The sequence below is a fragment of the Spodoptera frugiperda genome, chromosome 12, assembly GCF_023101765.2.
Source record: "Spodoptera frugiperda isolate SF20-4 chromosome 12, AGI-APGP_CSIRO_Sfru_2.0, whole genome shotgun sequence".
Taxonomy (NCBI): domain Eukaryota; kingdom Metazoa; phylum Arthropoda; class Insecta; order Lepidoptera; family Noctuidae; genus Spodoptera; species Spodoptera frugiperda.
This window is the reverse complement of record NC_064223.1, coordinates 4,736,644-4,753,137: the sequence shown is the minus strand read 5'-3', so window position 1 is coordinate 4,753,137 and position 16,494 is coordinate 4,736,644. Positions and strand designations below refer to the sequence as shown.

At 37.4% G+C, this 16,494-nt stretch overlaps 2 protein-coding genes across 3 annotated transcripts; one reads left to right on the top strand and one right to left on the bottom strand.

Annotated features, from left to right (window-relative positions):
- The first annotated feature begins 2,636 nt into the window (after window positions 1–2,636).
- Window positions 2,637–4,359, top strand: LOC118262860 (zinc finger protein GLIS2). Its single transcript, XM_035574492.2, has 4 exons — window positions 2,637–2,866; window positions 2,970–3,196; window positions 3,306–3,453; window positions 3,579–4,359. The coding sequence occupies exons 1-4, from the start codon at window positions 2,738–2,740 to the stop codon at window positions 4,323–4,325; spliced, it is 1,251 nt and encodes a 416-aa protein (XP_035430385.2). The 5' UTR covers window positions 2,637–2,737; the 3' UTR covers window positions 4,326–4,359.
- A 1,406-nt stretch (window positions 4,360–5,765) lies between these two features.
- On the bottom strand, window positions 5,766–16,077 carry LOC118262443 (probable nucleoporin Nup54). Of its 2 annotated transcripts, none has more exons than XM_035573786.2 (13): window positions 15,767–16,077; window positions 15,375–15,491; window positions 15,015–15,113; window positions 14,430–14,659; window positions 14,152–14,308; window positions 13,584–13,740; window positions 12,799–12,907; window positions 12,359–12,542; window positions 11,997–12,085; window positions 11,572–11,739; window positions 10,998–11,117; window positions 6,733–6,820; window positions 5,766–6,261 (listed from the first exon to the last, which is right to left on the bottom strand). In XM_035573786.2, exons 1-13 carry the CDS (start codon window positions 15,825–15,827, stop codon window positions 6,128–6,130), a joined length of 1,713 nt encoding a protein of 570 aa, XP_035429679.1. In that variant the 5' UTR covers window positions 15,828–16,077; the 3' UTR covers window positions 5,766–6,127. The 2 variants fall into 2 exon arrangements, with proteins under 2 accessions (XP_035429679.1, XP_035429678.1); XM_035573785.2 differs by having other exon boundaries at window positions 14,152–14,311; window positions 15,767–16,075.
- Window positions 16,078–16,494: the final 417 nt, after the last annotated feature.

Below are 16,494 nucleotides of genomic sequence, written 5' to 3'. Positions count from 1 at the left end.
CTAACTGATAATTTATCCTTATCAGATATGTCTGTCTGGCTGAATGGAACCAGAAACTGTGGGGAAAGGTCGTTTGATTGAAAAAACTGGTATCTTTAGTTACTAGCTACTCGTCGATACTCAATAAATCACGCATCGGAAACGTGTGCGTCCGTATTTTTACGTCGCGTCGTCCGTCGTGTACAGATATTCGATTTGCGATTTTCATTTGCGTTGTGTTATGTGATGTTGCATCGGTACTAGGTAGCTACAATAAGATGCCTTGCAAGAAAGTTAGACGTTGATTAGGTGATTTTTTATGGTATAAGTCTGTAAACGAGCTGACAGATCACCTAATTGTAAGCAATTGCCGCCGGACATGCGACACCCGAAACACCAGATGCGTTACAAGTGCGTTGCCGGCCTTCCTGGTTTTATGATGTAAGGGTTGTTAAGGAATCGGGGGAAGTGGGGTAATTGGGCCTCCGGTAACCTCACTCACACACCGAAACACAACGCAAACGTTGTTTCACGTCGATTTTCTGTGACACAGTAGTATCACTCCGGTCTAGCTGGCCAATTCGTGCCGAAGCATGGTTCTCCCACACCTGATGAAGCACTTGATTGACACACAAGATGATGGGACAGATGATACACAGACACACGTAGTTTACATAAAACTGCTTATTAAAATTTGCGTTCTTTCCCTAAGGCAAACGTCACTTTAGAAGGACTTCCCACTTGAATAGGGACTTAAAGAAATGCGTCCAAGCGACGTCACTCAGAACCAAAAGCAATCATAAGTTCAACATTTAACATATCTACTGACAATCACATACCTATTATCATCGAATGCTTAATAAATTATATATATATAGCAATTATCTAAGTATTAGATGAATAATAAATTACAGTAACCAATCGAAGTACAAGGTACACCGACCTATGAGCAAACTAAACTTCAGCAGATTTGATACAATACTGCAATATCGATAATTTTTACAATATCATGCTTCGTCATTTTACAAGCAAATTTAACGGACCTAAAATTACGCAATTCACACCTTTTATTGCCTATCAAAAGTATTGTTATAAAAATAATGCTTATGTCACTCTCAGACCCATATACAGGACATGTAAACAACATATCTATCATGAACATGACTCTTAATGGCTCGGATACCGGTTATTTTTCAAACCGTTATTATGTACTTGTACGCAAAACCTTTACATTGGGTTTCGTTCGCGAAACCGGTTTTTTTAAACCGGTATTTGGAACAGTATTTTCATAAAGGTTTTTTCGGATTAACCGGTTTAGAGCAATAAAAACCGGTTAATACGACGCACATCAAAGAAACGCCGCGCGCTGTTCAGCTTATTTCAATAATAATATTTCAACGCGTGTACCGACATGCCCCTCGTCGAATAAACCGGTTAATTTAGGTTAAAATAAAGTTCTTTAATGTTCACGTTCTTAAGAAAAGTTCGGAGGAAAACCGATATAAACCGGTATTAACCGGTATTTTTTAAACCGGTTCCGAGCCTTGCTCTTAATTGTCAAATTCAGGTGTTACTTTATCTGTTACAAAGCAGAAATAATTTTGTGCTAATGGCTTGAATACCTATCAGTTAGGTATATTTTTTAATTTATTTTTCTCCAGGTGTTTTCTTAAACTATTATTCAGTGGACTATCCTATTCCTCATTTAAATGCTTAAAAGCTAGAAAGAAAAGTAAAAAGTGTATCTATGTATCCCTATAATAAAGAGCAATCTACTTAACTAGAAGTGTAAATAAACAAAAAGATGCTCCCTACAATTTTTGTGTCACTTCCTCTAATTAGTGGCAAACAAAACACTTATGTATTTAAATTGATAATATACCAGAAATAAGATGCGCCTGCTACCAAACTGTTCGGTCTTATCGTACTCAAAATAACCAACCTTTAGGAATGAGCTAGAATAATCTTGTTTTGAATACAATATTAATACGGACAACTTAGTATACACGTGGCTGTATTTCACATAATTGCCAAACATTCAAGACTAACCACTTCGGTCCGCATTTTAATTAAAAAAAAATCTGTTACATCATGTATTTATCATAACTTTATAAACATTACATTCTTTATACAAATGGAGTGATAGCGATGTTTCAATTATCTATCTAAATCTTCCGCAAATTCCCCTTTCCGAGTGGATACTTCCGTGATGTAGGTACGTGAGCAACACCACGGCACACACGCGCTTTGTTCTTGGGCTAGCGTCTTGAAGGCGATTAGTAATGAGACCGTCAATAAGAACCAGTAAGAGGTCGCTTCACACCGACACTGCGATATCAGTCACCTATTGAACCGCGGCCTATCGGACTGGTAATAACTGGACAGCAGCCGCGGCAGGCGGCTTCTGATAACGCTCCCACATACACACGGTCCTACGTGAGTTCCACGATACAACGCGCTCAAGCCAAACTGACCCTTATTGCAACCAATTTTCAAAACCAAATTCATTCCGAAAATCTCGTAGTACACCTGTAGATGCAGATGAATGAATTTGTCGGTGAGAAAAAATTTACGTGAAATGTGTGAAGGTATCATGTTCGCGGGGGACTCGTCCTCTTATCAGCGCGTTGTCACTCGTAGACGTTTTATAAGTAGGCGACGCGAGCGCCCGCCATCATTGTCCGTAGCGACCGCGCGGTGACCACAACTACTTTTTATTTGTTACCATTTATTCAGTGAACAGTGTTACGTATTTACAATGTTAGTGTTTCCGGCTTGGAGATCGGATTTGCCCCGCGACGGGTGTAGGGTGCCCAGGTGGATGCCCGCTGAGAGATTCGCGCCATATTTCGCGAGAACCGTAGCTTTGCCACCACATCCACCACAGGTGCGGTTCTTTTTTAAGAAAAAAAAAATATTTTTATTTTGTAAACAAAACTTTCTTGTAATATTTTTTTTGCAAATTGTTTTATAATGAATTGTCTTTGCAGTTGGAAGATGATGATTCGTCCGGTGGATCGTCCCCTGACAGAACATCTACTGACACGGTTGAGAATGCGGAGGGAGTGTGCCAGTGGCGAGGGTGCGGCGCGCACTTCCCGAGCGTGGCACGTCTCTCGGCGCACGTCGCACGCGCACACGCGCTTGCACACAGAGATGGACTCTTCTACTGCGGGTGGAAGGGATGCGCAAGACCACAAAGAGGATTCAATGCACGGTAAGTGTCCCACAAACAAAACTTACTCTAAAAAATAAAGAAAATATTTATTTTTTTGCTAGCTTTTTGCTATTATTTTACTTATCTTTTTTTATTATTTTTTCAACAGATACAAAATGCTGGTGCACGTGCGAACACACACAAATGAACGTCCACACACTTGCAATCAGTGCAATAAGAGTTTCTCCAGAGCTGAAAACTTGAAAATTCACCTCAGGTCACATTCTGGAGAGAAGCCCTACGTTTGTCCTTATGAGGTAAATATCTGATTATATTAAATCATTAAGTATATTAAAAATAAATACCTTTTATTTATATTATATTACTATATACTATTGGTGATTTACAGCATGTTCTAATTTTTGTTTCTTTTTGTCATCAGGGTTGTGGCAAGGCATATTCAAACTCCAGCGACAGATTCAAGCACACAAGGACACATGCTGTAGAGAAGCCGTACTGCTGCAAGGTCCCCGGGTGCAACAAGCGTTACACAGACCCGTCCAGCTTGAGGAAGCACGTCAAGACATACAAACACTACACAGCGGAACAAAAGGCACGACAGGAGTCCTCAGATGAAGTTTACAGCCCAGACACGTACTCACCTACAAAGGAAAATAGCTCTTCGTACACAGTCATAGAGCCCACATCACCGTTACACGCTAGCAGAGCGTTCAACGTGCCCGTCAGCTCTCTATCCCCGACACTACCGACATACCCGCCGATGCTGGCAGACACCTCCGTCCCTACAACTCTGCCGTACTCTCCCATGGAACAAGTCACCTACATCAGGCCTCTTGAAACCCTCTACCCAGTGAGAATCCCGACAAATGAGATGTCCTACATGGAGTATACGCAGATGTATGAGCATGCGTACAGGAACTACTACTCCAGCACACTCTCCTACCCTGCATTGGGACCAAGTATTAGTGACAAAGTATTTACGTATGAGGAGCAGCCTCGCCTTGAAGAAGTATCCGTCAAGAAAGTGGCGGACAGTCCCAAAATGTACAGTCCAATGGACGAGGACATGCCACTAAACCTTATTTGCTCAAAACGACGAGATTACAAAACAATTGAAGAACTAGTCAGACGCACAGACTTACCTTTAGATTTAAGTACTAAGAGTTAATATTTATTTTGTAATAAAAGTATTATGAATCGCTTTTCTGATTTTCATTCATTTCCATAGACACGGGTACAAAGTCTACAGCAAATATTAGCACCTGTTTGGTATTGTTCATCATATTCAGCACATCTTTATCAGAGTACAAACACAGTACGTACCTACGTGACGAGACATACAAGCGGATTACTTCCTTATCTGATGACAAAAACTTGTGTTTACACACACCAATACAGTACAGGATGAGTTTTTGAAACGGATACATGTATATGGTCAATTTCGATAATTTGTGACTTTTTACATCAAAAATCTATCTATACCATCTCCATTGTACTATAGACCAAAGAAAGATATTTAACAAAAACAAATTACCTGGCATGAACAATGAATTAATGTTGATAAAAACTCACCTTGTACTGCAGACAGACAGACAGACTGATGCTCCAAATCACGCTATCTTTTACAAGGGTATTTAATACTTGTTAGCTTTACACATACTGCAACAAAATTGTTAGCTGCGGCCTTTTCCCAACTAGGTTGGGGTCGAGTCGATAACCAGATACAACTGGCTTTTGGCAATTTAAGTGGAATAACTGTCTGCCCTCTGCAACCCATCTAGCAACAGACCTCTTCAAGTGTTGTTAAGTCGTTTTACTACAAAATTCCCACTGGGCCATTAACTTTTCCAAAACGATCGGATAATTCGATGCCAAAAGTTGAAATTTGAGCTTAATTTGCTATTGTATACGTTCACAAAGTCCACGGAAATAAGCTAACGATAAACAGAAGTAGGAACGGGGTGGTTTTTAGTCAGTAAGATTCTGACACACTCTTACCTCGCCATGATTTTCTAGCCCCAAAAAAAATGTTTTATGGGATAGACTGTAATGGAGCAGACGAATCTCCTGTTAATGATCAGCTTTACCACTGAATGATAGACACTTATAGGCCACCTTGAACCCCAAAAAGCGGTTGGACCTCCAGCAATGAAGATACTCACGCAGCAAAACACAATGCTTTCACGTTGGTATTCTACCAGCACCCCGATTGAGCCGGTCCTATTCGGGTGTTATCAGCACAAAAATGCACGCAAAGAAGCCAATGAACCCTAATTATAATACCAGACTGAAAGATGTCACCGACTTGCAATATCGCAAAATAATTTTCTTTGAAATTGTGAACAGTTTTAGTGACAATTGGTTATTCATGTTACTTACAAATAACATGAAAAACTATAATAGGATTTCAATATAAAGATATTGTCACATTGATAAATATAAATAGAGGATACATTACCAACTGTATGTTATTTATAGATGTCTATCTATTAAGTACGACGGATCAAAGGTGGAATTTTTGTTAAACGGAAATCGGTCGCTTAATGCGGACACAATTAACCGATAAAGTCTAATTTAGGCGAATTACTAAACACAATATACACAAAAATAACTCCAATCAACTTTATTCAATACTTACTTATAATAAAGTATACAAAAATAGATAATTAAGGAAAATATTTTGAAAAACAATACATTAATTCAGTAAGGAGTCAAAATGATTACGGTATACGTTTTTGGATATTAATTTAACAAAAAAAATCCATTCTACAAGAAATAATATTCAATGTATACTGTGAAACAAATTAAAAATTTTCGTGCTACCAGCAGATCAACCCTACGCACTTTTTATTTCAACTTTCAACCTTAAGCTGTTACAATAAAGTTAAAACTCCATTAAACAGGTAAGGGTAGCTTGATGTGCTAGTATTTGTATTATTGATTATCAGAAATGTCAGGATATTTACATATTTAGGCTCGTACTAGTCGCGACATGCCTTCAGCAATAGTCCCGAGAGCCGCCAGGTCCTTACGGGCGGTGTCCAGTAGATGAGCCATTCCCTTCTGCTGTAGAGACAAGAACTGCTTCACGTCTTCTTGTGCACCTGCGAGGAGGAAAATACATGATAAATGTCGTAAGCAAACTTATGCTCATATGTTAATTGCACGGTTGGGGCGCGGTAGCTTAGGCACCCGGCTGCTGCGCAACGTGCAATGGGTTCGATTCCCGCACGGAGCAACTCTCAACACAGGAGAACACCCTAGTAGGCTAGTATAGGGCAAAGTTTTTACGCAATTGTTGAAGCCCACACAACAGATTTATTCATTTTCTTTGTTTTGGAGTACTTTCTACCTACTGATTTATTGACGCCAAAAATTCAACCTGCTTCAAGCTGTCCATAGATATTTAATTTTACAGCTTTGTAATAAAGTCTAAAATCTATCTAACTGATTTTACAGTTAACTTGCTGACGTCTGTACATTTTCTAACGTGAATTGTTTTTTTTTTAATAATATAGTTCTATATTCTTTATATTTGTTAATGGTTCTTAGATTGTGTGAAATAAATATCTTACCAGGATCCAGATGGTACCGCTCATGCGACGCGCCTGCGCTTGCGCTGCGTTGCAGTCGTACCGCACATAACAGCTCGTTCAGACGACCCTAAACAAAAAAAATATTTAAATTAATTAAATCCTTCATTATTATTAACCAAACGCAAAAAAAAAGTTATTAGAATGTCACATGCCAAACTGCCCTAAAAATAGTTCTCACATCTTTGTAGACTAGGGTTTCTTCGTTTTCTTTTTGGGTGCCATAGAAAATCCTATCATATTTACAAGTACCTTATCATAATTTAATTCCATTATTTAGAGCTAAAATGACTTATACATTAAATAAGACAATCAATATTTCTCTAATATAAAAAATGCACGCATTGTTGGTCCGGTGACTGGGCAGGCTGCCGGGAAACGAGTAGTGGGTTCGATTCTCGCACAGAGCAACTCTTTCTGTGATCCACAAATATTTGTCACTGTGTAAGTGAACTTGTATTTTTGTATCTTAGTATGGGGCAATGTTTAGAAAGAAACACAAAAAATGTATAATCATGGCACCCACAATATCCATAAACATTTTGTTACTACAACAACTAAGTGTATAACCAAACAAGCAATAACAAAACTCATTTCATATCAAAAACTCATACTTGCATCGCTTATTGCGCCGCATAATACTACATGAAAGCCTAGCCGTGTCAATATTATCTTAAACATCTAGAAGTAAGTTCTATGGGCGAAAATTGTCTGATGTATCGCTATATCACTATATCTATCTAGTCTACTGCAAAGTCACGCACGATTTGTTTCGTGTTTCGATATAACACCTCAACAATGCGTGATAGAGATGTGGACGCAACGTGATACTCCTATACCTCCTAAAATCGATTAATTAATGATAAACTACTATCTTGTGGTTTACCCGCACGATCGCTATTAATCGTAGAAATTCGTTAACCGGTTACAACCGGATAATTCGATTAAGCTGACGTATATCGTTGTAAAATTTGGCAATGTTATGCAATACTTGGTTTGTTATGGGATGCAATGTGAATATTGCCGCAATATGTGGTTTGTGATCTAATTTTAATCTATTGTACTTTTATAGATTAATGATCTAAGTAAGTAAAACATACCACAAAAATATTGTACTACTTGTACCTATATACTAAGTATAAGTATACACTAAGGCATAAGTAAAACAAATAGCAGGTCCAAAAACAATAATTGATTAGAGACTTGTTCGAGACAAGCTCATAGAAATTATTGTTGCCAATATTTCATAAATTATAATTTACAGAATCTAGAAACTTCTATTTGATTTCATTAGCTTTCAGTAATTTGTTTGGCTACTCGTAACTTTGTACAAAAGATCCAAACGAAACTAGAGCGCATTCGGCGTTCCTATTGGTTGATTAATTCGCACCGACCAATCAGAGCGCCGAACGCGCTTTCGTTTCGTTTTCGTTCAACGTAAAGCAAATTCGTCACTATACCTACCTAAATTGAAAAACGAATACTAAAGTTTTTATTAAAACCAAAATTTGTTCATATCCTATACAGCAAAGCTTTAGAAACGTTATTTAAACGTAATTGCAAACATTAAACACGTTTCCCACAAGTACATTGTAAATATACAAAATGATACGAAAATTCATTGTTTTGTCAGCGCCATTTACAAACATTGACTTTACTCTACTATAATGATTTAATACTAAAACAGAAATACTTGCAATATTTAAAAACACTGCATCACGAATAAAAATAAAACTGTATAGACACTACTAAAATTCCTAGTAAATCTTTAAAGCTCCACCATACAATGAAAAGACAACCTTATCAATAAAGAATTAAGGTTCCAATTTTATCACAGCTCCACCATAGGATTAGACATACCTACCCATAGGATACAAACAGTCTGTAACTTTCTCAGAACAAATTCTAAATTAAATATTTTTTCTAAGATCTGAAAGTAATCTTATAATCAAATAATCAGTCACTTTGCTGAGTAAATATGTCTAGACCAAAGGAACACTAGAATGTATGATAAAAGTGGTGAACTCTTAGGCTGCGTTTACACAGACGCGGCGCGGTTGACGTCCGTCATACATTGCTGATTATGTTCATGTTTGCGAAGCTATGACGTAGCCCGCTGCGGCAATGTACAACGAACCCCACAATTCTCGCCTCCTTAATATCTCTTTACATAAAGACTGTCTGTTTGTCTGCCTGCGTCTGTGTTTATTGACGCACTTGGTTACACCTCGAGACACGCATGTCCGATTGGCGTGATGTTTTGTTTGAAGACAAATACTAATGTAGCCATCACCCTGGTATATGTCTGTTGCTAGTTGATTTATAGATTCCAAGTTTCATCAACCTTTTATTGCACAAGAGTGAACAAAGATTGGACAATAAGTTCTTATAAGGCTGTGATGACAAGAGACAAGATGCGAACCCGCATTGAGCAAGCGTGGTGATTAATGCTCAAACCTTCTGCGTGCGAGAAGAGGGCTTTGGTCAGCAGTGGCCACTTAATAGGCTGTTCATGTGATGTGATGACAAGAAAGTGTGAAATAACATCATGCCTGCTATTCTACTCAGACGACAATTACTGTACTATCAGTTATCACTAATTGCAGGTTCTACATAATCTAGGTACGCTGACGAAAACACTACTAAGCCATAAACGAAACAGTCTACACGTGTAAACCAGGACTTATGCACCGGTTACAACTAAATCCAGTAAATTCCCGCCAATCAGATACTTTAATACGCAACATTGATAGTTGATACTTTATTATTTTACAAAATATATTGTACAACAATTAATCACTAAACCGATAGTTATCAACCACTTATTTAATTTAATTTGGATATTTCTAAACCCCCAATCGCGATACGTAACGCCTTAAATCATTTGAAAAATGACCAAGCATAAATAAATCATACATACCTAATCTATATAATTACCTATATATAGATTTTACATATAAGATATTCACAGATAAAGAATTCAGTATCTTGGTTACACTCGTTTCCTGCATGATAATCAAACCATTCCATTTTGATCCAAAGTAACATTTTGTACCGGTTTTTACTGGTTAAGGGATATTTCATAACACTTTTATAGATAGTACTATTCAAATAAGTCGAAAAGATAGCAGGCATTGTTGTTTTATGATAGGTTTACGATACGTAGACATTGTGTTATTTTCATTAGAACTAATAGACTAATGAACCGATGATCTAGCTTCTATAGGTAGATCGATTTACGTCTCAGGTGAGAAAACACATAACTTCACCAAAAACAAACCCCATTGTTATTCTTCGTTGGTGTTAATTATTAGTTTATCAACAACAGCGTAACGCCGATATATCTACTCGTGTTATAATACTGTCTGGCGTCTGGAGATAACGATAAGCTTTGATAAGGTAGCACGCGTTGCCCGAGTGTTCCTACATTCGGCCAGACAAGGTCATTGAGTACTAAAATTAACGTTGCAATAGTGATAAGCCGTCTGATCCCATGCGATAACAGGCACTAGCTGAATACCGTACGTGTAGATGAGCCACAGATCTACTGATAAGAATAATCATCATGAAAAACCAACTTTTTTTCGGTGTGTCATGGCCCCCGAAACTATTAGCTCTTGTAATATTATGTTGTTTTGTAAAGTCATTAATTTTTATACGTGACTAGTAGACCCAGCAAACTTCGCAATGCCTCAATTTTTTTTTTCTCACCTTTTAAACTTTCCCTGGACTTCCACAAATAATTCAAGACCAAAATTAGTCAAATCGGTCTAGCCGTTTTCGAGTTTTAGCGAGACTAATGAACAGAAATTCATTTTTATATATAAGAAGATATGGATACAGCTATTCATTCTCTAACTCTACCCTTAGAACGAATTTGCTTTACGTTGAACGAAAACGAAACAAGAGCACGTTCGGCGCTGTGATTGGCCGGCGCGAATGAACCAACCAATCAGATTGGCGAACCAACCTAATGAACAAACCGAAAAACTTAAAGCAAACTAATACTAACGCCCCTGTTCCGATATCCTTTACTCATCAAGTACTTCGTATCATCATGGTTGTGTCAGACATAGCACTCACAGATAAACTAAATCTTTTAAGTTGTAACCCTTAAATGTAAATGGAAACGAGGATCGTAGTCCATGAGTGGACGGTCATGACGATGATTATGTTGAACATCATTCAATATCAAGTTTAGTTTTCTACTTTTAGAACATATATTACATACTGTAGTGTGTACTTACATTGTATAGCGGTGGTGCAGCAAGTTGTGACGTAAGTTCGTGTAGCCTCGCCCGCGCCGCCTCCTCCTCGGGGGACAACGCCGCGCCCACGCGACCCATCACCTCGCGCCGAGCTACCACCTGTAATGACAATACAGGTTTTATAATAAAAAAAAAAGTCAACCAATGCTTATTAAAAAAAAGTATGAAAATTACGAAAATACTTGAAACTTTGAGATATAACTCTTGCTAAACTTAATTGTAATGGTAGTTCTGACTACTTTGTCACGTTACGTACTATTTTGTCACATTCAACTGGTAGTCAAAACTGTGATTACTGAACAAGGAGGATTTATATTTGAACCAATAGATTCTTTATAACTAATGAAAACTATTATAATGCATGTATACAGATTTCCTGAAATGTGGAATTAGATTTATAGTTTAATCACGGTAATTAGTTGAATTACCTCGTAACTATTTGAGGTTACTCGACTACGACAAGCAAGACGAATCGACAAGCCACGCTAGAGGTTCATATTCGGTGAATTAAAGGCCTTATATATATTAAAAATAGTCTCTGTAATCATGTTACCTGTAGCAGAGTATGTCGGCGAGCATGTAGCCGGGCGGCGAGCTGCGCCAGCCTGGCGGTGGCGGCGGCGCGGCGCGTGCGCAGCTCGGCCAGCTCGGCCGCGGCGCGCTGCAGCCACTGCGCCTGCAGCTTGGCCTGCTCCGACTGGCAGCGGCTGCGGAACTTTATCTGCAACAACATACACACTATTGTAACATGGATAGCTTCATCACTATCATTAGCCTGTGACTATCTAATGGGGATATAAATCAATAGGACTAAAATCAATTGAATTTGCCATTTTATTCACACTTAACAGATAGCTTAGATATCTCAATTTTAAAAGATTAATGTATATTAGAGTGTTGCTGCCCGGTCTTTGCTCAATGTACAGTTCCTTAGTCAGCTCTCCCGACATAGCATGTATAAGATAAAATAATGCTCACCTCAGAAAACCCAATTATGGGCACAGGAATGTAGTTTTCAGGGTCTGGATTGTCAGCCTGCGCTTGCTTCCAAAGTCTCATGTCCATTCCTGGAAAATTATACATTATTATTATTTGGTACTGTGAATATTGTTTACTGCAAACTCATCCATTTTATGTTACTCTCAACCTTACCCTTACCCTTTCAATAGGTTAAATTGGCATAAATAATTTTACTTTGACAGTCACTTATTATAATAAACCGATGCGTGATACGCATTGATTTACTAGAAACTACTGAAAAGTGGGTGTTACATTACATAATTATGTAGGTACTTCTGTCCACCCTTTATTAGAGATAATTAAATCATTTCTATACGTACCAGGCGGTGCAGTTTGTAAGTACTGCGCCAACATTTGCGGCGAGGGCGCAGTGACCGGCGACACGGTAGTACATCCCGCGCCGTTCAACGCGTTGCGAGCCGCGCCCGCGTTTAAAAAGTTACTCAGCTCGGACGCCGATATATGCGTGTTGCCTGCCCCTTTATCCACTACGTATATTACAACCTGAATAAAAACAAAAAAGGATGTTAGATTTTTTGCAGATGCAATTTATGATTATGAGCCTCGGTGTAGGTCGAAATTAGTCGAGATTCCTCGAACAATTTAAGTAAACCGTAAATATTATAATAATACACTACAATAATTTTGACGATAAAATAAATTATACGACATATTTCATCGCATCCTGACATGTATAAAAGTGAATAACATTATTAAATTGATATTGTATAAATAAAATAATTGATAAATAATCGAGTACCTGAGTTTTGTTATCAGAGACAGCCTTAACACATTCTATAGTGACGGCTAAATTAGGTTTGTTTCCCATTAAACCTTGCAGAGATGTAGTCAGGGCCTGCTGATTAGTTCTGGAAAAATTAATTGGTTTTATTATTTGTGAAATTTTACAAACTAACCTTCCACGCAAGTCAATCATTATCAAGTACTATAAAATTAATTCGTTGCGACGCAAAGGTTTAAAAACTGTCGAACAACAGGCGCAAGTATTATTCGTAGACCTTTCGAATTATTAAACAACCCTGAAATTATTGGCTTCCCCTATTATGCACCCTATGGTACCACCACTACCCTATGGTAGTGGCATTATTAACACGTTAACTGTTATGTCCGTGCATTACGTGTAAGGCAATTTTGATCTGGCTGTGACATCCGTGCATTATATATAATGCATTAGTCAGTGGCAATTGAACTGCGTTTCCTGCGCTGGACGTGTGAACTAGAACTTTATTTTTCTAGGGACATATGAACAAAGACTTGACAAAATAAAACTCAATGTCCCATCGAAAATGGTTTTTTTTTTCATCAGTAGAACATTTTAAGTATCCTCATTAGACGTGCCACTAGATTATCCAAAATAGATGGGACAGACAACGTGTTAACAGAAATAAGTTTTTTATCATTAATAACTCAGAATTAGGCCACTTGCCTGGCGGTAAGCAACGATGTGGCCAACAATGCTGTTTCATCCTAAAGACCAATAAAATAAAAATCCTTATTTCCTAAACAATAAAATTAAAAACATACTTGATCTCCTGTTCAGGTTTGTTGAACAGCATGGCGACGTGACCGTCCTTATCCTCGCGGCCGCCGAGTCGGGAGTATCCTACTGCCTTGAACCTGCATAGCGGATTCTGTTCGTTCAGCTCTAATGGAGGCGCGTTACGGCTGTAGTAGGCTTGACCTGAAAAATATAATAGTAGTTCTATTATGCTGTATTTGTCGAAAGTTTTACAAATCGCGATTAAGATTTCCGAAGAGTGCCTGATTAAGTTATCGTTAGCGTCTATCTATATTTGGACACATTTCCTATGGAAAATTCATTCAACCATAAGTATCCTTATTGATCACTTCCACTCAGTCTATGTGGAAGTCATTGGGGAAGGCCTATGTTCAGCATTCAACATCTTGTGACTGATATGATAAAGATGATGATGATGAATGACAGCTATTTAATCAGACAAATCAATTTTCTTACTGTCTGTCTACTAAAAGCGCTGAGTCTGGCTGGGGTAATCCAGGGATATTTATTCGTACAATTAAAGGTCAAATAATTGTCACCCCTACTTTACTACTCGTAGTATTGGTAACTCACCAGTGCCCCACTGTGCCTGTATAAGATTCCACTTGGCCAGCACTTGGTCCCTCTCATCTCCGAACACACAGCAATTGAAGACGGCGGCCACAAGCGCCTCGTGAGCTGATGTAGGACCCTGAGCCTGTTGCTGTTGTTGCTGCTGTTGCGCTTGTTGCTGCTGAAATGCAATATATAGTACTTTTTTAATTAATATTGCTAATATAAATAATTGTGTACACAATTTCTTATTGGAAACAAGAAAAATTACACACAGACATATTATTACATTATTTTACCTGTCCAAACTGTGGTGTTGCTCCGAGGTTACCGAATCCAGCAAATCCAGTTCCCGGCTTAGCTCCAAACCCTGAACCAAATGTGTTGGTACCACCGCCAAATGGTGCGCCAAAGGTATTGGAGCCAAGGGTATTGGTGCCAAATGTTGGTGCAGTGCTTCCAAATGTGGATTGACCAAATGCTGGTGTGGTGCCAAATGTGCTTGTACCAAATGAAGTATTCCCAAAACCTATGGAAAGATATAATTAACATAAACTTAATGGTTTAATTTGTTAATAATGTGTGTTTACACAATATTTATATATATAATAAACCAATTTTCTATTGTATTTTAAGTAAATTATTTCAAAGAATTTTTTTTGGGAATCTGTATTATAGACAAAGGGACTAAGGAAGTACACTTACTGAACTATATATAATATAGTTTTTATTTTGATTAATTATTACACTTTGTAAGGTGGCACTGAAACTGACTGATTCAGTAGAATATGGATATTTTTATTTAGAAAAAGAAAACATACAGTAGCTGATTGAGTTATCAATAAAGTTGTAAAAATACTTTGTTTATGGTAGAATGTTTGTACCTGTAGCTGGTTTAGCAGCAGTTGTGCCAAAACCTGTCCCACCAAACAGGGATGGGGCAGTAGATGCAGGTGTAGTTCCTAACCCACCAAATGGTGTAGCTGTGAAATATAACCACAAATTGAAGTTAAGACATTGAGAACATTGCCTTGTAATGAACATCAAGAATGTTCATTACAACAAACAACATAACAATATGTTTTACTTATACTTTGATGAAAGAACTTCATCTTTTATTTGGTGAAGACTGAAATGACACTAAAATGTTGTTATATGTGATATATCTTAGCTTAAGCATTCCCTAAAATTTAGAAGAGGTTGGTAAACACAGTCATGTGTTTCTGAAGTTAAACCATAGTTACCTGTACTAGTTGCTGTTGCACCGAATCCACCAAAACCTGTTGAAGTGGATGTATTTCCAAACCCACCAAAACCAGAGCTGGTTGTTGTTGTGGTAGCACCGCCAAATGAAAATGTGGCTGGAATTAGACAAAATATAGATATAAAGTAAAAAAGTAGTACTATGTTACCATTCAAAATGCAATTATTATGTTAATTTCTACATTCAATGTGTGAATGTCTTATCAGTAAACCTTCGTTAAAGAATATAATAGAAACTGAAAGGAACGGTAGCGTACTAGACACTTTAATTTAATGGCACTGGGCAATGAAGTATAATAATTAAGCATTAATAATTTCTTCTAAAGTTGTGTGTATTGCATGATATCTGTTAGGTATTGGCAAATTTACTTACGTTTTGCTGCAGCCCCGAAGGTTGAAGTTTGAGTACTAGGTGTTCCGAATGAAAAAGCCATTGTTGCTATTTATTTTTGTATTTTTTTAGTGATTTACAAACTTCTTACACTACGAACTTATCGCATATCGATAAGTTTTAATGAATTGTTCCGTTTCTTTTCAACACAAAATAAGGTGCTTTTAACAATAGAAATGTAAACAATTCATTAATTATTATAGAAAATTAACTAATTTAAAGAGGTTATTTTTGCAACAGTATGAGTAAACAACGAGAAGACCGGGAACGGGATGACGTTTAAATTTTGACATTTGACGTTCACGAAACGGAAACTTTCTCTTTTATTGTAGACCAATCATAGACAATAATAGGGATGAAAATCCTGAAAATCACAAACCACAATATTATTTTCGTTTATCACCAGGTGAATTGATGGCCAAATGACAAATCCTAGTAAATAAGTAAAAAAGGGAATATTGTAATAATACCACTTGACTGTTCAGGATATTAAATAGAACGTCTAATTCTAAGACAAAAATAGTATGTCGTAATCTTTCGGACAGATTTCTGTAAATTTGAATTTGAAACTACATTCTGAATAATTTAACTTTGCGACAACAATTATGAAATCTATTTGATATTAGACGCAAAATAAAAATTGTTTTTTTGTTCTTTATCATTTACGATTAGTAAGTTTTGATTCTTTAGTCTTTGGTTTGAGTAGGGTT